A 23,259-nucleotide genomic window follows, 5' to 3' on the forward strand; every position below is an offset into this window, starting at 1 on the left:
AGCTGCGATGGGCCTGGCGCGTTTATGGCCCGCCCCCCACTCTGATTGGAAAGCGTGCCTTCCCGTCAGCCCTTCCTGGGCACCGCCTCCGCCTCTCTCCTCGCCTTCCTCCTGCCCGCTCCATCTAACTCCCCATTGGCTGCACCCACAGGGGTGCGGCGCCTTCGATTGGTCGAGAGGACACGGCCCGCCCCGTTGCTATAGCGACGACCCGACCCTCCCCTTCCCCCCCCCCGTACCCCGGCCCGGCCTGTGAGGGGATGGAGGGCGGCGGCGGGGCCGCGGCAGCGCCCGGTGCGGGGCCAGAACCGGAGCCAGAGCCAGCGCTGGGAGTGGCCCCGGGCGCTCCCCTCGGCTACCTGCACGTCCTGTGGCAGCAGGAGGAGCCCGCGGGCAAGATCCCGGCCTGCCGCCTGCGCAGGGCCGCCCGCCTGCACCGCCGGCTGGGGCCTACGGGCAAGGAGAGCCACGGTGAGCGCTTCTGACCTGGCTTCTTGGTCTCCTGCTTCCCCTTCCCTGGGCTGAGCCAGCACCAGCCTGGTTTGGGCCCTGCACCTGGGCTGGAGCGCCAGGGTGGAATGTTTCCGTGGGGAAACGCTGCTTCTTCCTCTGTGCTAATTCCTTTCTTTTCTCCATAGCTCTGAAAAGGCTGCGTGAAGCTGCCAATAGCAACGACTTGGACACGGGTAAGACTTTTGCCAGTCCTACTTGGGACCTCTTCCTGAAAGGGCAGCTTTTTCAAGGACCTTTATTTTAGGAGAGGAGGAGGAGGGTGGAGATAGTTTGCAGACATCGTGCTTTAGATGCTGCAAATCTAGAAATTGCTTTTCTGGAGCCTTGTTTCGTTCTCCGAGCAGAATGAGGCTGGTTATAGTATTCACTTTTTCACTGCATCTGATTCATAGTGTTAGTTTTCCAGCTGTCTCAAGCTACGTCATCACTGCACTGTCCCAGCTTTTTTGGTATGTAACTTTTGCTCTATTGTAAGCAGCAAAAGAGTAGTGTTTTGGTGAGGTGGAACGTTATGCTTGCCTAAGCTATACCCGCGGTAGTGAGACAGTGTGACCCAGTAGATCAGAACCAGGACCAGTGCTGGACTCTGCCTCTCACAGTGGCTTCTGAGAAGGCTCATGGCCTATCTGTGACTCCCTTTATCTCTCTGTACTGTAGATCAGGTGAGGCTTAATATGAAGTGTCCAGCAGCAATACTGGTGTATATCATCTGCCCTTACTGTTGTCCCTCCTTAGACTGTACCATCGCCTCAGCTGTGCTGGCCTAAGTGTTCACTGGGCCATTCTGTGAACAGAATTGGAACCTGGTTTGACTTACAGACACTCCCAGTATATCAGAACTTGGGTTTGTCGGGCGTGCTTCACCCTTCGGCTCTACAATGCACCTTGTTTCCTGAACCGATGGACAGAGTTCACCTGTCAGTACAGAAAGGCTTGGCTTCAGTCACCAAGTCAAGAGGAAGAATGAAAGAATCAGGCTTCATGAAAGTCTTGGTTTCAGTCCGTCTTAGAGTTTTACACCTGTATTTGATATGTAGGTTCCCCTGTTTACAATCTTGCTGTGTTTTGTGTACTCTGCAACTTGAGGAAGTGTCTCGATTAATTTAGTCTTCATCGACAAGTGAAAATCTTTGCTACTTCCTGTGGTGGCACTGGGTGGGAGAGGTTACGTCATTTCCTGCTGGCTTCGCGGAAGGGCTAGGTAAAGCATTCCCCATTAATGGTTCTTACCGGTGGCACTATCAGTCTCCCTGTCTTTCTTCTGGAGTGTCAAACGTCCCCTGTTAATGCCACTTCCATCATTTCAGGTGTTCCTTTCACTTCTGTACCACACTTCAAGCAATAGGTGTACAGGAAGAAATTAAAATGTGACTGTAATTTGATCTCTGGAAGCTGAGACGAATGGTGACTTTCAGTGGTCTGAGCTATCTAGTTTCTTGTCCCAAATATGGGTCAGTTGCAGGATATGCTAGTAAAGATCTCAAAGTACAGCAAATCTGTCAGTATTTCTGCAGCTAGGGAATGAGCTGTATTTTACGCACTGATTACTACACCAGGATAATCTCAAAACAACAGGAGTAACAGCCCTTACAGTTACCCTTACGCATGTTGCTGTAGATGCTACTTTTGCGTCCCTAATTTTTTCCAGCTTTACTGGTCTCTCTGCCTTTGTTACACCCAATACTGGAGAGTCACGCTAGATTCTCTGTGAGCAAGTTTTTCCTCCTTACCTGAGAAAAGGCGGTAGTTCAGGTTGCAAGAAAGTGCCAGTGGTGGCATTGAAGAAGGAACTGGGTGGAAAAGCAGGGGGAACAAGTGTGAGCAGATGATGGTTTGGCTGCTTGGGCTGGTCACTAGCTCACTTCAATGCATCATCTCCTGAGGGTGTATCTGCCCTGCTGTTGGCAGGTTGGTGCACTCACATGCCTGCTTCCCAAACAGTAGCCACCATTAGTATGGTGAAAATTAGGAGTTCCAGATGAATCTAAGAAGGGGGATATTCAAAATAGGTGTGAAGAGGTGGTTTTTCTCCCTGCATGTGGTTACGCTGTGAAGCTTCTCACTGCGGGTCCATGTTGATGTGAAAAGTTTATACAGATGCAACAAAAGACCAGGCAAATCTACGGAGAAACCCCTTGGAGGGACAGTAAGAGCAGGATGCTAATCCTGGCTTGAGAAGTGCCTGAGATGCAGGGGACTGAAGGCAGTGAGAGTTAGCCCTGTGCCCTTGCCAGTTTTTTATACTCTTCTGTAGGCATTTGCTGCTCATTGTCCTTGGAGCTTGACTGTTTAGCTAGATGAATCCTTAGCCTTGGCCATTACAGCTGTTGGCTTATCTTTTATGGCAGTATGTGGAAGCCGGTGAAGCTTGCAACAGGAAGTGGAGGGTACACTGCCTAGGGTGGTTCTGCTGAGCGAGGATGCTCACTGGAGCTGGTTCAAGTCCAGTTGACTTGGCAAGTGGCAGAGTGTGTCTCGAACTGCAGGAGAGCGGGTAGCATTACCCCTTTCTGATCAAGTGCCCCTTCAGCTTACCTGCTTTCTTCTCCTCCTCGGCGCTGTCAGTGCAGCAACTCTTGGAGGATGGAACTGACCCCTGTGCCGCGGATGACAAAGGCCGGACAGCCCTGCACTTTGCCTCCTGCAATGGCAACGATCACATCGGTGAGTGGGGAGGGGGAGTTCTGTCTTCCAGCCTCTCTGTGGCCGAGATTTTGAAGAATGCTCTTTATTTCAGTTCAGCACCTGACAGAGATTGCTGTTTTCCATGTGTTTTGTGGCAAAGTTGCCAGCTGAACTCTGGCTCCAGGGCTTGCCACATCCCTCTGCTGAAGAGGGAGCAGCAGCTCCCAGCTCTAGGGCAGTACTCATGCCGAAGGAAGTGTGTCCTTAGTCCCAGTTCTTTCCCTCAGGGAGCACAGGGGCAGTGGTGCTGCCTGGCTTTGTGCTTGTTCCTTCTACATTGCTGCACAAACCTCTGTCCCCTGTTTGTGGGAGGAAGTTGATGAGCTGAAGAGACATCCCTAAGACAGCGTGGTGGCCTGTGTGGGCCTGACGTGTGGGGCAAAGGGAAGGGACTGACCTGGCTTTGTTTCCTTGTTTCCAGTACAACTGCTTCTGGACCATGGGGCTGACCCGAACCAGAGAGATGGGCTGGGAAACACCCCCTTACACTTGGGTAAGTGTTGCACAGGTGAGCTTTGCATGCAGAGAGGTGAGGTGAATGCCGCCTTCCTGTTTCTTTCCTCTCCACCTTCCTCTTTCCTGTGCATCATAGTATGCATCCCCAGGTTTAAGGACCTAGGAGGGGCTCTTTGCATTTCATTACCTTCACTCCTCATGAAGGTTTAAGGATCAGAGGTAAAGAAAATCCGTTTCCCTCCCTCTGGCAGCCCCAAGGAGCACAACATCTGTTCCAGAGAGAGTAACCAGGCTTCCATGTGAGGTTACCCTTGACAGTTGGGCTGTTCCTCTTTCCCATGGCAAAGAGCCCTTTAGGAAGCAGCAAGCTCCACGCTTGAGCAGAAGCTCCTTTGTTGCTTTCTAGTACCTCTGAGTTGTGTCTCCTGTGTTTTCCCTCCCCAGCTGCCTGCACGAGCCACGTTCCTGTCATCACCACGCTGCTGCGGGGAGGTAACATTTCGTCTATAACAATTACAGCCTCTCCCTTTCCTGCCCTGCCCCTGTTGATACTTCCCGGGGACACTAAGTCTTGAAGACAGACCTCACTTTCTGTCCTTTGTCACGCATCTTGCAGGAGCCAGAGTTGATGCCTTGGATCGAGCGGGCAGAACCCCACTGCACCTTGCTAAATCAAAGTTAAGCATCCTGCAGGAAGGACTTTCCCACAGCCTGGAGGCCGTACGCCTTGAAGTGAAACAGGTAAAAGAAACAGTCCCATGATGTGGTAAGGTGGTGCAGCCCCTGGCAGTCTCCTGCACACTTTATATAAATACCTGTCTCTAGACTCGTAGCTGCTCTGGGGAGAGTTTGACTTTTTTCTTCTATTTTCAGAGACCCTTCTTTTTCCCAACTCTGATATTTTTGCAGGACCTCTCTTGGCTCTGGTAGGCCAAGGATGCATTGCATGTCTTAACTCTCAGGCTGTATGGAGCACTTTCTTTTCTTCAGCCACCATGTAAGACGGATCCCTTGTGGCAGGAGAGGGACCACAGCATGAGGCTGTAGCCATGGTGTTCACATTCCTGTGTTTCTAGCGCATTCTCCCCTGCTCCAATACATGGAGGCAAGGGATAGGAAAGCGGTCACGGGGCTGCATCACAAATGCATGAGGCGTGAGCCTCACTTCAGGAACCAGACAGGAGCCACAAAGATTTTTTTCATCCCTGGTGCACAAGCAGATCCTGCTGGAGTGGGAAGTTCCTACTCCTCACAGTGAGGGAAGCTGGCTGGCCATAAAGAAGAGCTCGGTGCTTTCAGGGCTAAAGCTTGTGCTTCTTCAGCTGGGCTTGTCTCTCTTCCGTGTTCTTAAACCAGGCACGGGGATTGCGACTAGTCTAACTGTGACTGATCAACGCCTCTGGTGACTCACTGGGCTCCGATGCTGCCACTGGTGCTCTCCAGTTGCTTTGCATGTCTTTTTCTCTGTGGGTCATGGACTCTGCCACATACCGCAGCGTCAAGGTTGTGCTTGGCAATTTAACTGCAATTTAATCTTTCCTGTAAAAACATCCCAGCCTAGTGCAGCAGTTTGCCTCTTATGCTTGTTGGTTTCAGATTATCCAGATGTTGCGGGAATACCTGGAGCGTCTGGGGAGGCATGAGCAAAAGGAACAGCTGGATGACCTCTGCTCCAGGTTGCAGATGACTAGCACAAAGGAGCAGGTAGGCAGCATTGAGCTACTGTGACTCTCACCTATTTGTGTAGTGACTCCTGTGTTTAGGAGGATGCAACTGCTTGAACAAGGTGACATTGAAGACGTGGTTATAGAAGTGCTCTTGCTCACATTGAGTGAAGTGGGCAAGTTACGTGACGACTCGTGACATGTCTTTCAGTTGGAATTCAAAATGCAGAAAGCATCGCTGTGCCTAGCAGCTCAGCAGAAAAGCTGAAGATCAGATGGGCTGAGGGCACGGGCATCTTAAGGCTGGGATCAGCACAACCACACAGGGTTGGAGGGCCCGTTTGGTGGGGTTTTTTTTGTTGTTTGTTTGGGGTTTTTTTTCCCTACAAAAGATTGGTGCTTAGAAACAGGCTTAGAGGAAACAGCCCTGATACCATTGTTGAGTTCTGGGTAATGCAGCAACATGCTTCTATTTTAAAGGACTGGCTAAATTGCATGAGGTGGAGGTCAAGCACTGACCCTTTGAGGAATGGGGAGAAGCTCCCATTGCTTTAGATTAGTACTTGTTTGATTGTGAGGACAGGAGCCCTCCTACACAATTGTGGGACCAAAGGGATCCTGTCCTAGTATAAGCTCAGTGTGAGCATTACTGGCAGTCCTGGTGCAGGGGTGGTTCCGGCTATGTGGGGGTTTCTTCTGTGGTGGTGGGTGACTCTACAGCTGCATTCCCCTGCCTAATGGCCAGCTGTATTCTTCTGGCAGGTGGATGAGGTGACAGACCTCCTGGCCAGCTTCACGTCACTCAGCCTACAGATGCAGAAGATGGAGAAGAGGTAATGGGCTTCCAAATCATCATCCTGATGCAGCAGGAGAAGCCTTAGAGAGAAGAAGAGGAAGCTGAAGCTTGCTTCCCAGATCGCTGAATAAACATTGCTGCCAGCGGCTGTTCCTGCCAGATCTGCTCTCCGGTGGTGCTCAGACTGTCCCCGTGGGTGCTGCCACAGCTGTCCCCTGGGGAGGCAGCAAGCTTTGGACAACAGAGACAACAGAGTGCTGTAGCTGAGACTTTTGGGGGAAAAAAAAAAAAAAGCTGCTCTTCTTTTTATCAGATGGGCTGGTGCTGAATAGGAGACCCCTTCCAGAGATATTCTGCCTTCTCCTAAGCTCTTCATCTTGATGTAGGTGGCGGCTGATGCCATGTGCAGTCACCAGCCCTGACTAGTGCACTCAGCAACTGGCCAACGTCACAGAAATGCTTGGAACGGGCACCTTTTACCACCTCCGCAGTACTTGATTGCATGAGGGAGAAAGTGGATGCTTTGGACAACAGAAGGCTTTGTGCTGCGAGAACACCACGCACTTAATTCTGCATGCTGGCAGCTGAGCAAACGTACTGCCTTGAGAAACACGCACTGAGGCTTAATCCTAACCTTCCCCAGAGCCTGCGGTCAGAGGGTAGAGAATCTGTCTGGTTACAAATGGGTTACAAAGCTTTTAATCACTAGACTAACAGCTTTTACCGACCTTGGTTTTTAAATCACTGCTGCAAGTTAGCGCTTAAATACCACCGTGAAACCCTTGCAAAAAGTACCCAGGTAGACAGCTAGCAGGTCAGAGCTGCCCTGCTACAAGAATAAGGTTTAGGGGGGAGCGTGACTTAGTCCTAGTGCAGTTTTAGGCAGACATCTACATCTTGCAAAAGAAACCCTACCATAACTGACTTCTGTGTTTCCTAGTATTGGTGGTCTCAGGTAACAGGTCCAGTTGCGACAGGAGGTGGCGTGTATTCATCCATATTATTGGGCTGCGATGGAGGTGGATTTACAGGTGCCTCAAACCAAACCCAGAGCTGACCCATATTATGTTTCTTGCTTTGTCATGGGGAGGTGCTGCTCCAGGACCTTGACTGCAGTGTGAGGAATGAGTTGTGACCTCTACTGGGAGCCTGAAGTGATGCAGCTATGAAGGACACGGAATTGCCCATGCTAATCTCTTGCTTCTGCCGCACTGTGGTTGGTGATGAAGATGTAGATAGCTTTGTTTTGGAGCAGGGATCCATAAATCTTTTTGGTAGGGTTTGAGTAGCAGCAGGGTGACAAGAACATGCCCAAGAGCAATCTGAGTTCCCACCTGTGTACGACACTTAAATGACACAGTATGCTGGTGGCAATGCCCATCCCACAGCTTGGGAATCGCTGGTTTGGAAGCGTTCATTCTTAGGATTGAGCTTAACCATACAACAGCCACAGTTTGGAGCATTCTTCAGAGACCTTCAGGTCAGCATGCTCTCTAATATCTGTCCTCTTGTCCAGGAAGAGGCTATGTGGACCTCTGTGTTCAAAGCTGAGATACCAGAAATACACATGGCTTTTAGATGGGTTCATCCATGGGGTACTGGAGGCCATGGCTGGGACTAATGGTCTCGTGGTTTGGCTGGAGCTGTCACTGTGAATACTTGTGCTTGGTTATGATGTGCCGGATGGAAAGGGTACTGAGGGGGTGGGAGACAATCTGACCTTTTGTATTTTGAACTTCAGTAAAACGCTGTCAGCCTTTTCAGACTCCTCAGCCAAGCTACCTCATTTTTCAGAGCGGCTCGTTCCTCCGTCTTTACGTATATTCCAGGCCCCAGGCACAGCACCGGACTTGGTAACTGCTACTTTCAACCCCAGTACCAAAAGTAGAAGTGACAACACAAACTTGTTTGAATTCAAACACCAGTCTGTTTGCAGATCGAAGTGCGTGGTTGTTGACTCACCTTCTGATCTTGACTACCGCAGCCAAGAAATCCAGACTTTTAATCTAGTGGTGTTTTGCAAGGAGGAAAAGCAGCCTTGCCCAGTCTGCACTCCCGCACAAGAATGGAGGTGGTGGGGAGAAGGCGGCTGACCTTGTGCCTTGCCCGTGCCAGATAAAATGGCTGTGCTCTGAAGAGATAACAAGGAGATGAGGGGGCTGGGGAGGGACATCGCCTGGGCAGGGCAGAGAATTTCCAGGGTGATTCTTGTGTGGGGAGTGGGTGACCTTTGTATCTAGTGTTTACTCATCTTGCTTCTTCCTGTCTTCACAGCCCACTCTTGGTGTCTGTGTACACCTGTCTGTCACCGCTTCTGCGCACAACAGCCTTGTTGCTGAGGAGACCATTAAGGTGCCCGAAGAGCAGGCAGCTGAAATGCTCTTTATTGCTGCAGTTACCGTAGTTGCTGATGTTGTCTGCTAACTAGACACAGCTTGGAAGCTTTCCTCAAAACCAAGAATACACCTAGCTGGGACTCAGACTGAAGCTTTTAGCCTGAACACATGTGATGTTATTGTCCACAGCTCTTCAGGCTTTTGTCTTGCCTGGCACTGGAGTTTTCATGACTGCTCCTGGCTGTATGCTTGGAGTGGAAATGTTGGGGGTGCTGCAGCCAGACAGGTGCGTTTGCCTTGCTGCTTTTGCAGCACTGCTGTCTCCAAGGGAGACAGCAATTCCCTAGAGACTGCCACAATGAGCTGGGGTAAATAAAATGAGCAGGCTTATAGGAAGTTTTGCCACTGCTTTAGCAAGTACAGCAGATAAGAAAGAGAAAAGGGGATCTAGTTTTCAGGGAGGGGGGGAGAAAGCATAATGTAGGAATCACTGCAGTCGGTTCTGCTTTCCTGCCTTGGGATTGAAGCACTGGGCTGCTGAGAGCCATGTCATGTGTTTGGCACTGGACTGAGAAAAGTTTTAGGTTTCTTTGCGTCAGCTGGTCATGCCAAAGCCTTGACTGCCATGCTGTGCTCAGCAGCTGTATCTCGAAAGAGTTACATGTTGAGGGGGGAAAGAAGGAAAGAAAAGGTTCCAGGGGAGGAGAGTGTGGCTTCACGCTGCGCTGAGAGCTGCTCACTGGCACTGTCTGTTTTTTCTCCTGCTCCTGGCCTAGAGTCTTTGGCCTCTCCCAGCAGCTTTTCCCCCTGCCCTAGCACCCTGGGCCACAGCTAGGGTGAGGTGTGAGGTGGTGGTAGCTTTCTGCATCTCCCAGAGGTGTCTGCTGCAGTAATGAAGAAAGAAAACAGTAGCACAAGTTTCCCTCTGCTATTTGTTTTGCCATTAAACTGAGTCCAACCTCCTAATTTTCCTTGTGCTACACCATCAAACACACCTTCCAGGTCCCTTTCTCAAGCAGTGGAGCATTCCCCCACCTTGGGGCCACAATGTCAACCAGGACTTGACCCAAGGCCTTCCATCCCCCTCTCTGATGCCTGGCCTCTACATACACCCCATTTCCTCCCCTCAGTCAGAGCACAGCTCTGCAGTGATATGCTGAATCTCCAGCTACTGAACCCAGTAGCCAACCTCCCCATCTTTGCAGCCACTGCTGTACTGTAAAATGCAACCAAAACCAGCCAGGTTGAGGATCTGGCTCATCCGGGCAATGGAGACTGAAAACCTGCTTGCGTCTCACTGAGGACCCAAAGCAGAAACAATAGCCCTGAACAAAGCCTCCCAACAAAGCTGCATGGATGTTATTAAGCAAAAGGCCTTTCTCTGAAGCAGCCACGCGCCCATCCAAGCGAATGCAAAGCGCACACTGCAGTAAGCGCAAACATCAATAATCTCTGAAATAATTAAACTCTAGGGTATCGAGCTAACATCTGAACTCCATTACTTCCTCCACCTTTGCCTTTCTAGCAGACTCCAAATCCATCACTGTAATTGTCTGTGCTGCTGAAGAAACCCCATGAAGCATCTCTGGCAAGCCTCCCACCCTTTCATCTGCTTTCTCCACTCATTCCACGAGCAAGACAGATCTCTTCTCCTCTGTCATGGAAAGGTACTTGTGGAAAGATGCCTTCTTTGTGCACTGTGCCACGCCAGCATGGGGGAGCAGCCCTGGGCAGCCTGAGCTCGCCCACAGGGAGACTAGGTGGAAGAGCCAGCAGTAGTGATTAAGGAGATGATAAAGGAGATAATGGCTTTTTCCCCTCTGAGAGGGGAAGAGAGCATGTGGTTGTAGGAAGAATTAAAATGATCAGCTGGCAAGCCGCTAAGACTGGTCATGGATTGGGAACCAGCAGCTAAACCCAAAAGCAAACAAGAAGCATTCCATATAGCTAATGGTACGTGCCCTGGCCACCCCTGTCACACCGGTATCTCTCTGGCCAGCAAGGCTGTCTCGCCACGAGGTGCATTTGCAGTGCTGACCTGCCTATTTGCAGAGTGTCTGTTCCCGTGAGCACAAGGGCAGCGCTTGAGCCCATTTCTCTGCCAGGGAATGAGAAGCCATCTTTGTAACAGCTTCCCCTGATTTTTCTGCCTCCCCCAGCCCCACGTGTGTGCAGGCAGGGAAACCCCCACCAAGGCTACCAGATGCACACATGAACTTCTTGAGACCTAGGTCTGAGACCTCCTGGCAGCATCAGCCTTGTGGCTTGCACGCCGAGGAGATGCCAGGCGCCAGAACCGGCACGCGACTGGCAGGACTAAGTTGCTCCTCAGAGGGTGGCTGTGCCCAGCTTGCGGGGGAACTGGCACCAACCACTAGCCACAAAACCCTGACCTGCCCTTGTCTGTCCCCTTCCCCCTGTGCCAGCTCCCAGTGTGGCTACATTCAGCCGGTGTGGCAAATCGGCCGCTGCAGAGTTAAAGCCAAGCTCGTCAGCCAGAGCGATGACAAGTAGGAAAGAAAATATAAGTGAGGAGTCGTTAATTAAGGCGAGAAGCTGGGAGCAGAGACCGTAGAATGCTAATAAGTCTGGAGGGGAGGCTGTGTGGAAAGCAGCAAGCAAGCTCCTTCAGCTTTAATTAAACCTGGTCCTGTATCAAGGACATGACACCTTTTCTGCAGCTCTGCCTTTGAGCTGTGAAACCAGCTGGAGCATGTACGCTGTTACTGGGTAGACAGGAATTCCCTCTTGGCTCCAGAGCCTCCCCAAGCCAGGCTCAGCGTCTGCCATTCCCGCTCACGTGCTCCCCAAAATTGGGGCTTAGCATGAGGCAGAGCTTAGGGATGGGAGCCAGGGCTTGCAGACACTTGCCTTGCTAAATGCACCTTCTCCCTGAGGTTTTCTCCCTGTCTTCTCTGTCGTGTGTTATTTAGGCTTTACCCCAACATGCAGCCGTCAGTCCTGACCTCATCCACTCCCTTTGCAAGCCAGGACCAGGAGGAGCAGGACCAGGGGTGAGCAACAGCCCAGCCACGAGTGGGCAAGAACAGGCAGCGCCCGGCTGCATCACTGCTTCTGACCACCATTCCCTTCTCCTTCCAGTACTTTGGGCTGTGAAGTGGGGTCTCACACCCAGAAATGATGCGGATATTAGTGTCACCTCGAGGCTGCTTGCAGCCATGCGAGCTGGCCGCCAGCCATGGCATCGCATGCAAAGGGTGGCTGCAGGACTAACCATCCCTGGGATGGTGGGCAAAGCACGCCGGACACGTTTCCAAAAGGCATCAGCCGCAGAGAAATGGCAGCCGCCACAGAGGAAGGGAGCCGGAGTGATCAGAAACAATGATAGGAGATGAGGAAGGCTCAAGGTGCAGAAAGCAACATCGAATGCTTGACTGGAAAAAGAAAAATAATTCCCAGCGCAGAGCTTTGGCTAGCCTCCGCACGGGAAAAGGGGTGTCCTTGCAGCTGAGCTCTAGCAAGCTGTGCAGCAGCTTGAGCGAGGGTTAGAAATACCACGTCACCTGGGAATTTGAGGAGCAGGCAGAACACAGCAGTAAGGGAAGATTTACGCAGGCAGAAGCAGGGGACAGAAAGAGAAGAGTAATAATGGGGGGGCGGGGTTTATGGCTCTGCTCCTGCACATCACAGTTCTGCAAGCCCCTTGCTGACTGACGTCCCCCAGCCCCGCCATACTATGCCTACAGTGCTGAGAGCATCAAAGGGCAAGGATGGGACCAAAAACCCTTTTCTTTTGACTGCAGCCTCCAGCTGCCTTCCCGGTCCCGTGGTGCATGGAGGCAAGTGAGGTCGTCAGCGATTTCACAGCCCATGCAGGGCTCAGGACACCACCAACAGGGCTGCGCAGCCTCCAGTGACTCTGCATCACGCTGGCAGTTGGGTCCCGCTGATCTGCGGGCTGGCAGTAAATGGCTTCTCTTTGCCAGCTGGGGCTCCCCACCATTAGCTCCCCTGCTGTTTTAATTAGTTAGAAAGTGAGGAGTGCGGTCCCCGCGGATTTCCAGGCTATGGAGTCTGCCATAGCACCCAGTTCTTGTGTGTCCGCCTGGAAAGTTGGCCTGTAGGGCTTTTCCAGGAGGGATATCTCCATGCACACGGTGGCTGGGGACAGTGAGGCGGGGGGAAGCAAACTGCCGTGGAAGGAGAACCATCTGCCCCATTCAGGGCAAGCATGTTCACTCTGAAACCTGCTGCTGCTGTGACCGTCTCTAACCATTTTGCAGCTTCAGCGTGGAAGTCTGGAGTGTCCCACAATGTCACTGCTTTCACTAAACACTTTCTGCCAAGCTTTTCCTCTTTCACCTGCTCTTACGGCATTATGGGTGAAAATCTGCTTCATTTTAAGAGTTACACACTTAGGAGCCACACAGCACTAATTAAACGCCATATGTAATGAAGGAAAAGGAGAGCTGTTGCAATCATGTAAATTTTACTGTAAATATTGAGCTGGGATGGTGGGAGGTCTGATGATTTGCTGCTGAGGCATCCCAGACCTGGCTGTGGGATTGTGGAGGGGGTCGCTGAAGAGCTTTTTGAGGCTTGAGCTCCGTTACTGGGTCTGAATGAAGGAGCTCATCTCTTTCGCTGCCAGCAGAAAACTGTCTCAGTGCAGATAAGATGCAGGCCTGATAATCCTGGCCTCTCCTGGGGGAAAGTGAAGCCTCTGGGATGTGGTCAGGAAATGTGATGCTGAGGGAGGCTTCTCCCTCACCCCTCACCACAGAGGTCCTCGCACGGGCTGGTCCCTTTCCCTTCCTCAGGGCTTGCCTGGCGAGCAAAAGCAGTCCCTTTTCCCCCTCCTGGTCTCTCAGGTGACCTGTCTTTGTCCTCTTCCTAGTGCTTCTTCCTGATCTTGTCCTACAGCGTCACCAAAAGCTCCCAAGCCACAGGGTTGAGGCTCAGAGGCTAAGCCTGTGCTGGCAAACAAAGCAGGATCCGTCCAGCTTGCACTCACAAGCCAGGCGAGCGCACACAGCTTGTGTCCCCACAGCAAAGCTCTTGTGTCCCTGTGGAGGACGGCCTCAGGTGGCTGTGGTTACCTGCGGCACATGGACTTGGCACACCGGGGAAGCTGAGCACCCTGCTTGGTCCCCCTCCCCTCTCCACTCGTGTCATGACTACGTGACAAAATGGGAGCTGCGTGAAGACAGCCACGTGCCCGGACCTGGCTCTGCCAGGCACCGTAGCAAATCACAGCATTGCAGCAATGCAAATCCCACCGGCTCCCTCCCTCACATGTGCGCTACACTGATCAAAGGCCTTGCTTGCTGGTGTTTTTCTGGGCTTCTCTGGCAGCCTGAAATGCAGAAAAAATGCTGGAAAAAGTTGCCGTGGGGCTGGGGTCCAACACAACTGAGTGATGCTCACCTCAGCTCCCTAGCAGCATGACACTGCTGAGGTGGGGAGAAGACTCCTGCCAAAATGTGGGTGCTCTGCCAGCACATTGCTCCACGCCTCCCTCATGCCCTTTTGTCCTTCCTTCTGTCCTCTGCTTCTAACCACTCACTTCACTCTGCCTCCTCACCACTGCTTTCTGTCCCTGTGGATGGCTCCTTCCCAGCCCCACACATTTCTCATTTATATTGCCCCTCCTCTCACCATCCCTCCTTTTCCCTCTGTCTGCTCAGTCCCCCTCTCCTACAACTTTCTGTTGAACACCAGCAGTGCTGGATCCATCTTAAAAGCCTCGGAGTTGCTTCTCTTGTACACTTCTGCAGTGTCTGCAAAGTCAAAAAAAAAAGCAAATGATGCCCTGCTGGTGACTTGGGGCCACCAGACTGTGGTCAGACGGTTCATACTGCCTCCACCGCCTCCAGCCCAAACTGCAGAGCCCTGCACCAGCCTGAGATTGTATCCAGAACACAGCAAACACAGCAGGGAAAGGAAATTACTGGGTTTTATTCAGGTCAAGCAGGGGAGAAATTCCAGCACTTTCTGGTGAACATGATTTTTGTCCCACCACGCCATTCCTGTGGCACTTCCCATCCTTCTCATGGTCAGGTCGCGGGGATGCCTGGCCCCGCTGCCGAGTGTCGTTGAGCTGCTACCTCAGACAAAGGCTCCTCCACAGCTGCTCTGGGCAGCACGGACAGAGCCGGGGAAAGTTTCGCTTCCAGGCAGACGTGGGTCCCACAGCGGAGGCCATCTTGGAAAATGTCCCAGCTTGCTGAGCAGTGTTGGCCTCATGCTCTCCTAGAAACCCGTTCCATCAGGTAGAAAGGGGCACTGAGGAGGTAGGATAGAACTAAGTGCACATGGGTCTGTTCCTTTCTCCTTTGCCTTACCACAACTGTCACCTGGCTCCACAGCTCATTTTGCAGCTTAGCTACTTTCTTCTGCTCTGCTGACGGTCATCGATTCACTCACAATCATCACCATCATGTGGAAAAAACTGTCTGGCCAAGTCAGTAAACCACACACATGGGGCTAATATCGATGAATAATGTCACTGCTCAGAGAGCAACAGGTCCTTCCGCCCCAGAAGGAAGGGATGAAACTCTGAGTAGCAAGCAAAGATCAAAGAGGAGGCAGCAATCCCTCAGGAATTTGCCAAAGGCAAACAGAAAGTAAGCAGAGGTGCAGATTGGGTGGAACAATGTGGTGGAAGGAGGAGTTAGCAGGTTTGTTCAGGAAGAACTGGGGATGGCTATCAGGAAATATTTCTGAACTGCAAGCGGCGTTAGGAAGTGGGGCAGTGTCCTGCAGGATCTGCTTGCAAGAGCTAAAGCTAGGTGAGACAGAGCTTTAGGAAACATCCTCCGATGAGTACTTCTGGTGGGGCAGGGTGGAGAGAAGAGACTGGACAGATGGTCCTTTCCTCCTTGAACTTCAGAGAAGCCACAGGTGCAGAGGGGAGGCACGCAGAGGTGTCAGCACGCAAGCCTTTCCCATCTTCACCTGCTGTGGCATAAATCATTTGGGTACAACTAGTGAGTGCTGCACAGTTCGTGTCATCGAGCTGTTGGTACGTATGTTTGACTTCCTTGTACATCAGCCAACGTGGCAAAGGTCATTTGATCTGGATGCAGGTGCTAGGGAAGGGGATGGAGGGGGACAAGGGCTGCCCCCAGCCCATGGGAAAAGGTTATGTGGGCAGGGGACAGCATTTGACTGCTTGGGGCTGTCAGGGAGAGGCTGCTAGCCACCCTATTCACACTCAGGTCCCCGTGCGCTCTCTCCACCCTTCCCACCCATGCTCTGATGTGCTCTTAACAGCCTGGGTTTCCTACCAGGACATTTTCATTTTGGTTGTCTCCCTCTTAGAGCTTGAAGGTGCTGCACAAAATTAGCAAGTTGGGGAGCTGGGAAATGGAGGCGTTAAAACCTGTTGCAGGAATGCCACCCAGGTCACCTAGCATCACATTAATGTGTCCCTCCCTCCATTCTGCATCTGTATGGGTGGATTGTGCCATTCCTATATGAATGCTGTGGGCCAGTGAGTGAAGGTGAGTGGGGACAATGGGTTAACCATTGCCACAGAATCTTTTGGTGGCTCTGCTGCATCATTCCCCTCTGCCCCACATTGTTCTGCCTGTTTGGGAATGAAGTGGCTACTCACTGGCTGGAAAACAGGTTTCTTCACTTTGTTCACCTGTAGTGAACAGTCAGAAGCTCCTGAGTTCCTCTTGGAGGGGTCATGGCTATGGGATGGCCAGGTGTTGCCAAACTTCCCTCTTCCAGTAGCTCCTTCTGAGCAGAGACCATGGTATCTTGTAGCTGGTGAGTCCATGCTCTGACATGGCTGGCACCTTCAGGGTCCCTCTTCCTAGTGTTCTGCTCTGGGACCTGGGTCACCTCAGTGTTGCCTCTGTAGAAACCTCTGGTGCTGTTGGTGAAACCTTTGCCCACATTGACCACATGGACTTTCTTTCCAACTCTCCTCTTCTTTTTCCTGGTCTTGTTCTGGAAGAAGAGACAGGTGAAGACCTTCTTGAAACGCTTGCGAAAGTGCTTGGAGATGAGGGCGTAGACGATGGGGTTGAGGCAGGAGTTGGCGTACGAAAGGCAGTGGGAAGCCAGGCGGCAAGCGTAAGTGGCTCGGTTGAAGGGGAAGTGGCCAAACCAGAAGCACAGGATGACCAGGTGATGGGGTAGCCAGCAGAGGCAGAACAGAATGGCCACAGCCACAATCATCTTGGTGACCTTACGTTTGGCCTTCCGGGATTCTGAGGTCCTTTCAATGGGGTCTACGGACGTCCACAGGAACTTGATGGTCCTGGCATATGCCAGGCTCACCACAGTCACAGGCAGGAGGTATCCAAAGACAAATGTGAGAATGTCCAGAATCTTCCGGCGCTGGTCCTCCCAGATGGGGACGCAGATGGGCACCCCGTGGTAATGGACAATTTGGTAGTAACTGAGGTAAGGCCCCGCAAAGAGCAGCGACAGTGACCAGATTGCTACAATGGCCACTCCTGCATTTCGGGAGGTGCGGAGATCCCGGGACTTCAGTGGATAGCGAATGGCCAGGTACCTGGTGAGGAAGCGAACGGGAAGGAGGGAGCAAACAACATGGGTGAGATGAGGTATCACTCCTGCCCTGTGGAGCTGCCATCTGTGCACCCCTTTCCATGCAGTCACCCAGCTCTCCCCCTCCCCACCTCTTGGTAGAGAGGGTTAGTGACTTCACATAGAGATCAGGGCCATCCCGACAGCAGGTTTGGGATCTCTGTCACCCAGTCTACTGTGGTAGCTCAAGAAGGGCAAGTAGCATGCCTCTTGAACCAGGGAAGAGAAGAACAGGAGCAGGACCCAGAGGGCTCCGTGTTTCTCCTGTGGTGTGTTGCTGATCTGGAACTTTTGCTGTTCTTGGTTTTGCATGGTGGACACCAAACCTCAGCATGTGCCTGCACTCCTCTTCCCCAAGTCAGGGCTGAGTAACCAGGCTGAGAGCTTGGCTTGGTGCTGGGAGACAGCATATGGAGCTGGAGAGGCTAGCTCTGCTGGCCTCGCCTCTGGGGAAGCCCTACCTGCTTCTTACAGAACACTCGACAGGATAAGGACTGGCCTTTCTTGCACCCTTTAGCTCAAGGGTGGGAAACAGGTTGTCCCTGAGCTGAGGGACTCAAAGGGAAGGGGCCACTTACCTGTCAATGGAGACAGCAGCCAGGGTGAAGCTGCTAGCGTACATGGTGAGGTAGATCAGGAAATGCACAGCCTTGCAGGCAAAGGCCCCAAAGAGCCACCCGTCCAGGGTGTAAATGGTGGCCTGGAAGGGGACGCAGCAGACAATGAAGCACAGGTCAGCCATGGCAAGGTTAAGGATGAAGAGGTTGGTGGTGTTGTACTTGATTTGGCCATTCCGCAGCAGCACGGCCAGCACCAGCCCGTTTCCCACAGTGCCCAGGAGGAAGATGAGGGAGAAGATGATGGGCACGATAAACCCTGCGGCTCGCAGCTCCAGGCTATCAGAGGAGGCATTCCAGCCTCCCGGCATCTCCCCATCTGACTGTGGGGACCTGCGCAGGGAGAAAGGGAGACAGCACCTGTGCCACCTCCGCCCCGGAGCTGGCTGCTCCTTCCTCCCCGTGCAGCAGTTATGCTCCACAGAGGAGAGGCGACTAAGGGCACCTTTTCCTGATGCTGAGAGGCGGTCACAGCTTGGATGGTGCTAGGTAGGAGAGAATGGCGGGAAGACCTCAGGGCTGCCCGAAACACAACACAATGACCATTGCGAAGGAGCGTATTATTACCGCAGCTCAAGGTATTGTGATTTGCTGCAAAACTTCCTCCAGCCCTGAGCAACACCGTGTTCAGCGCCAGCAGCCTATCTCCTAATGAGCCTTCCCCGGGTTGCACTATCGTTAGAACAAGTTGTCCTTCGCTGAGCAGCAGCCAAGAGGGAAAGACACTGTTATCTAGCAACAGTTAACATGCAATTAACTCTTTTTTGGGTCATGCAAGCTCCTTCACTCCATGCTCCCCCCATCCCTCAGCTCACACCACTTCTCCTTTCTAGCAGCCCCCGTCTATCATAACAAAAAGTCATCTCTGCTTCTCTAGCCCTGCGGTCCCCCCTGTCCTACTGGTAACTATCTGGCTCCTCCATCCAGCCCTGTGGGAGCTCCTTGCTCGAGCAGAGGACCTTGGTCTCCCTCTGGGCATGCACCTCACACGTAGGCTGTGGGGCATCTCTGGGCACCGGCGTGCCCCTGCTTAGGGAGCCCGAGGCGACCTCTCAGCTTGGAAATCCAGCACTCACCTCTGCGAGGAAGGGCCTGTGGCTTTGTTGCTTGCTTGGGAGAGACCTCCGGTCCAGTCTAGGCAGTGGTGGTGGGGAGAACGCGGGCCACTGAAGATGTCTGGGCAGTGCCGCTGTTACCCCTGCCTGCTGCTCCACTGCTCTGCTCTCTCTTCTGGCTGCCACACAGTCTATCTCCTTCTGGAGCCCCTCTCCTCTCTCTCTGACTCCCCCTTTTCCCTCCCTCTGTTCTTGCTGCCGATCCATTGATCTCTCCTTGTTTTTTTTTCCCCTCTCCCTGAGGTTGGGTTTGGAGTTAACTCCTCTCTGCCCAGCCTTCCGGCAGGCTCAGCTGCTCCCCGCTCCAGTGAGGAGGGGGCAGTGGAGAAAAAGCCTGCTGCTCTCCGGTGGGAGAGGGAGGATGGAGCAGGGCAGGGTCCTATGGACCCCAGTGGGATTTCCTCGATGCTGGGTATTCAGGACGTATGGCCAAAAACCTCCGGGGAACATAAGTATTCCACCACGGTGATCCTGACCCCTGCTCCATCCTTGGGATATGGGTCTAAACCCTCTGGAGCACAAGCAATTAATTGCTATTACTAGCTTTTATTAATTAATTGTTAGTAGCACGGCACAGAGCAGATCATGTCTCTCCCACAATGTCTGACCTGGGGAAGAAGGGGAAAGCAGGTTTTGGTTTCCATCCAGCAGTGGATGGGGCCGAGGCACTGCAGTGTGGGGAGGGAGGACAAGCCATCCAGAGAGGCCATCTCCAGAGGTTCAGCTTCCTCACCACTGCCTAGGACAGCACATGTGCCAGCTGAGGGGTGACAGTGACCCACGCAGCCCTCCTGCCTCGCCACCGTATCCAGCCCCGCGATGGGACCTGTGCCCTGCAGACTTCCAGGTGCGCAGAGGCTGAGCACAGCTTGCCAGTCCTGGGAAGGCCCAGCAAGACCCAAAGGCCACCAGCTTCCCTTCACTGGGAAGGTCCTGGACGCCTCTTCTAACGACGGGGCAGGATGTGGAGGAGGAGGAGCAGGCGCTGGCCCCATTGGTGGCGCTCCTCAGCCTGGCTGGAGGAACGGTGCATCCTCCCCTCCTTGTCTGTCCCTCTGATGGGAGGGAGCGAGGTGTCCCTGCCGGTTTGCTATCAGCCGCTGTAACCAGGGAAAAGGGGAAGGCCATGCCTTGGGACGCAGCGATAACCCGGGGGATGCGGCGGAGCGAGAGAGCCCACAGCCTGGCACAGCCTGTCGCAGTGCCGCTTCGTCATGGAGGGTCCCCGCCGTGGCTGCTTCCTCCTCCTCCTCTGCCTGCTCCCACCACCGGCCACCCTGGGCCCACCGCCGCTGCCAGAGGAACCCCGGGAGCCACTGCCGCCACCATCTGGCACCGCTGACCCTACTACCCACCTGCTGCGCGGCCGCCCCTCGGCCCCGGTGAGGCCCTACAGCCTCTCACTCTCCCCTGATGACTACCACTACTCCCCAAAACCCCGGCACCTGCGGCCCGGGCGGCTGCGCCGGCTGCTGGGCTTAGCCTTCAACCCTTTCTGGATGGCGACCGAGGAGCCCCGAAGCCGCAATGGCAGCGTCCCCGAGGAGAACCTGGAGGCCCTGAGCCGGGATCTGGCGGAAGGTGCTGGGCGCTACCGCCGCAAGCTATGGCGGGAAGCAGAGGGGCTGGAGCTGCCCACCCTGCTGCCCCCCGTCTTGGGGCTGCCCCCCGAGCTGGCGGGGGCTGTGGCCCGCCGCCTGCGGCAGTGGCTGGTGGAGCAGGCCGCCTGCCGCCTCACCTCCGCCTGGGTTGACCTGGGACCCGTCTTTTGGCCCCGCTGGGTGCGCCACACCGCCTGCGAAACCGGCCCCCCTGGCTGCTCCTGGCCCCCCGGCATGACCTGCCGCCCCGCGCAGCTCACCCACATCAAGCTGCTGGCCTGGCACTGCTGGGCCCCCCGGCCTCCCGGACCCCCGCACTGCGCCTGGCGGCAGATCCCCTACCCCGTCGTGGCCGCCTGCAAATGCTCCTGCCGCTGAGGGGGAAATGGGAGGGGGGCTGTGGAGAGACCCCCCCCCAGCGCCTATTCTTGTAGCCAAACAGCCTGAAAAGGCGAGTGGCCACCTGGACTCACCCTTCGGGGATGGGACGGGGGGAAAACCCCCCAAATGGAGAAATAAACCTCCAGAAAGGAAGTGGGGATGGGCTGCAAGCATTGCTGTTTCTCACCAAAGCCCCCAGGTGGCGGGGGGCGCGGCTGCTTCGCCCCTTGCCCACCAGTGCATTAGCACTGGTGGAGACCCTTGCACGGCATTTATCTCCAGCAAAGGATGCAGATTGGGAAAATTGCGGCACCTGACAGCAGGTTTGGACCCCATTTGCATCAGCCCCAGCGGACTCGGTCCAAGCTGGGTCATCCCTGTCTGGGCAGGGAGCGAGGGCAGAGAGGTGCCGGCAGGGAAGGGGTAGAGGGAGGTGGGTTACAGCTCAAGGTGGACATGGTGTCATGGAGAGGGGCTGGAGGGTGTTAGCGGAAAGGGGGGCAGGTTTGGGGCTGTGACAGAGCAGCCCGGCGAGGGGGGAAGAAGCTGGGGAGGGTCAGGGGCACAGGGCTGGAAGCATCCGTTGGGGTGGGTGTGCATGGAAATGGGATGGGATGGGACAGTCCCCTACTTTGAGGCACAACAGGAGAGATGGAGATCCCACACCTACCCCACATGGCGTAGAGGGTAGCAGCTGGGGACTGGGGAGCACAGCAGAGCAGCATACAGGTCTGGGGTGCAAGCCCGGGGCAAGAACTGCATCCTTGAAAAGTGGCATCTGCCTCTACATTTCAGCCAGCAAAAAGTCCTCTGCTTTCTGGGCTAAAAGCTGCAAAGAGCTGCGGATCAGACCTAGGTTTGCAAAGCCTTGAAGAAATAAAAGAGCTGGAGGCTTTGCCTGGGAACGCGGTATTAACGTGACGCCTGCAGCGGATGGGCACTGCATTATTCATCTCTAGCGTGCCGTCGCCTGACCTTCCTGCCTTCCCTGGGACCTGGCGCTCTCCACGCCATGCAAACCGCAGTCTGCTGCAGAGCTTGGCCTTGGATCGGGCAGAGAGGCAGCCAGAGCGCAGAGTGGGTTGGTTGCCGAGGGGGCCTGGGAGAGATGGAGGGGAGAGGGAGGTCAGGGGTTGAGGAGAGGAGGGGGAGCCCACGTGTGCCAGCAAGAACAAGTGCGTGCATCGCAGGGGAGGGAGGCGGCTGCTGCTCTTGCTTGCGGCGGAGCAGGGAGACATCTATATGGCTGTTCTCCCATTGAGGGGGCACTTAAAAGCTGGAGGAGGGTTAAGCTGCTTGGGTTGGCTGCCCTGAGCGGAGCAGAGACGTCAGCAGGGCTGCCTGCGGGAGCCATGGGGAGAGGGGGAGGCCTGGGCTGGGAACCAGCAAGAGGGAGGTGGAGGGGAGCATGGTACAGGTGTGCAATGGAGGTGTGCAAGTGGTGGGGGGCAAGGGGGTGCACGCGCATGGGGCTCAGAACACTAGTGATTCAGTTTAGGGACTCAAACCCCCTGTACCAGAGCCCATCTGGATGAATCTTCATCTCTTCCAGATTGCAAGAGGGGCTTAGGCACAACCCTCCCATGACATTCCCCATTTCCAAAATACTGCCTGTTGACAAGAGGAAAGGGTTTGCAGCAACACGAAGGCCACACGCAGGGGGAACTCCATGTCATACTTTATCAGCAGGCTGAGCTCAGGGCCCTGTGGAGATGGAAAATTAAATAAAATCAGCACACAGCTACACTGCCAGGTGCTCTAACAAGGTCTGGCGGCAGTGCATTTCTACGGAAATGCATTTCTGCCCTGCCCTCTGCATCCCGTAAAGCCCTGCAACCCTGGATTCACTTCTGTAATCTTCTGCAGTGGCTCTGGTTCAGGTCAGACACATTATCGCCCTGTAGCTTGCTCCCTGTCTGCCTAACAGCAGGTAGCATTTTCGGAGCAGGTCTTTGCTGAGGTGACCCAGTGCTCTGGCACCCAGGCACGGCACTCCTTTATTTTGGCTGGAGTCTGTCCCTGCAGGCAGCTGGTACTCAGTTCAGCACATGGGCAGACAGCAGGACACACATGATTCCTCATCTGGAGCAAAACCAATGTAAACAAAGCAATCCTGAGAGATGCCCAGGACCAACTTGTTCCTGCTCGTGTGCTAAATCGCTACCCCAGCATGGCTTGGAGGAACAAATCCACAGATCCCAGCCTGCTCTGTGTTCTCTGCTGTGCGAAAATTGCAGCTGATGGAGGAAAATTACAGGTTTCTGTCACCTGCTCTGCCCCTGGCCTCAGCCCCAGGCAGATGCCGGCCATCTCGCTGTGCTGCTGGTCTCTGCTGCTTTGGCTTGCCCGCTGCCCAGTGGCCTCTCTGGGGAGAGGTGCAGCTCCCAGGGCAGGTTTGAGAGCACCGCAGGGATGGGCAAAGCATTAGAGCTGGCCCTAGGGAACCAAGCAAGCCTTGCACCCAACACCCAAAAGCAGGAAGACGAAAAAGGAGGACCAGAGCTTTGGCCAGCCCATGCCCTTTTTCTCAAACCAGATGCCGGTGGCACAGGTTGCCAAGGGCTTG

The 23,259-nt window shown here is 54.1% G+C and overlaps 3 protein-coding genes across 3 annotated transcripts; 2 read left to right on the forward strand and 1 right to left on the reverse strand.

Moving 5' to 3' along the window:
• Nucleotides 1–245: 245 nt before the first annotated feature.
• Nucleotides 246–7,886, forward strand: ANKRD54 (ankyrin repeat domain 54). Its single transcript, XM_010117504.2, has 8 exons — nt 246–471; nt 639–686; nt 3,079–3,177; nt 3,620–3,691; nt 4,099–4,146; nt 4,271–4,395; nt 5,251–5,358; nt 6,081–7,886. The coding sequence occupies exons 1-8, from the start codon at nt 261–263 to the stop codon at nt 6,153–6,155; spliced, it is 786 nt and encodes a 261-aa protein (XP_010115806.2). The 5' UTR covers nt 246–260; the 3' UTR covers nt 6,156–7,886.
• Nucleotides 7,887–14,348: 6,462 nt separating this feature from the next.
• Nucleotides 14,349–19,907, reverse strand: GALR3 (galanin receptor 3). Its single transcript, XM_010117505.2, has 3 exons — nt 18,673–19,907; nt 17,558–17,929; nt 14,349–16,944 (listed from the first exon to the last, which is right to left on the reverse strand). Exons 2-3 carry the CDS (start codon nt 17,905–17,907, stop codon nt 16,059–16,061), a joined length of 1,236 nt encoding a protein of 411 aa, XP_010115807.1. The 5' UTR covers nt 17,908–17,929; nt 18,673–19,907; the 3' UTR covers nt 14,349–16,058.
• Nucleotides 19,908–19,913: 6 nt separating this feature from the next.
• Nucleotides 19,914–23,145, forward strand: LOC147602115 (noggin-like). The gene has a single exon (XM_086753231.1). It carries the CDS (start codon nt 19,926–19,928, stop codon nt 20,688–20,690), a length of 765 nt encoding a protein of 254 aa, XP_086609357.1. The 5' UTR covers nt 19,914–19,925; the 3' UTR covers nt 20,691–23,145.
• Nucleotides 23,146–23,259: the final 114 nt, after the last annotated feature.

Source organism: Chlamydotis macqueenii, chromosome 1 (assembly GCF_036417535.1).
Source record: "Chlamydotis macqueenii isolate bChlMac1 chromosome 1, bChlMac1.mat, whole genome shotgun sequence".
Lineage (NCBI taxonomy): Eukaryota > Metazoa > Chordata > Aves > Otidiformes > Otididae > Chlamydotis > Chlamydotis macqueenii.

Bases quoted from the DNA above. Each gene is read 5' to 3' on its own strand.
- ANKRD54 (XM_010117504.2), top strand. From the start codon at position 261: ATGGAGGGCGGCGGCGGGGCCGCGGCAGCGCCCGGTGCGGGGCCAGAA. The intron at 3,692-4,098 runs GTAAGTGTTGCA...TTCCCTCCCCAG, and splicing joins AAACACCCCCTTACACTTGG to CTGCCTGCACGAGCCACGTT. The intron at 5,359-6,080 runs GTAGGCAGCATT...TTCTTCTGGCAG, and splicing joins TGACTAGCACAAAGGAGCAG to GTGGATGAGGTGACAGACCT.
- GALR3 (XM_010117505.2), bottom strand. From the start codon at position 17,907: ATGCCGGGAGGCTGGAATGCCTCCTCTGATAGCCTGGAGCTGCGAGCC. The intron at 16,945-17,557 runs GTAAGTGGCCCC...CTTCCTCACCAG, and splicing joins GCTGCTGTCTCCATTGACAG to GTACCTGGCCATTCGCTATC.
- LOC147602115 (XM_086753231.1), top strand. From the start codon at position 19,926: ATGGAGGGTCCCCGCCGTGGCTGCTTCCTCCTCCTCCTCTGCCTGCTC.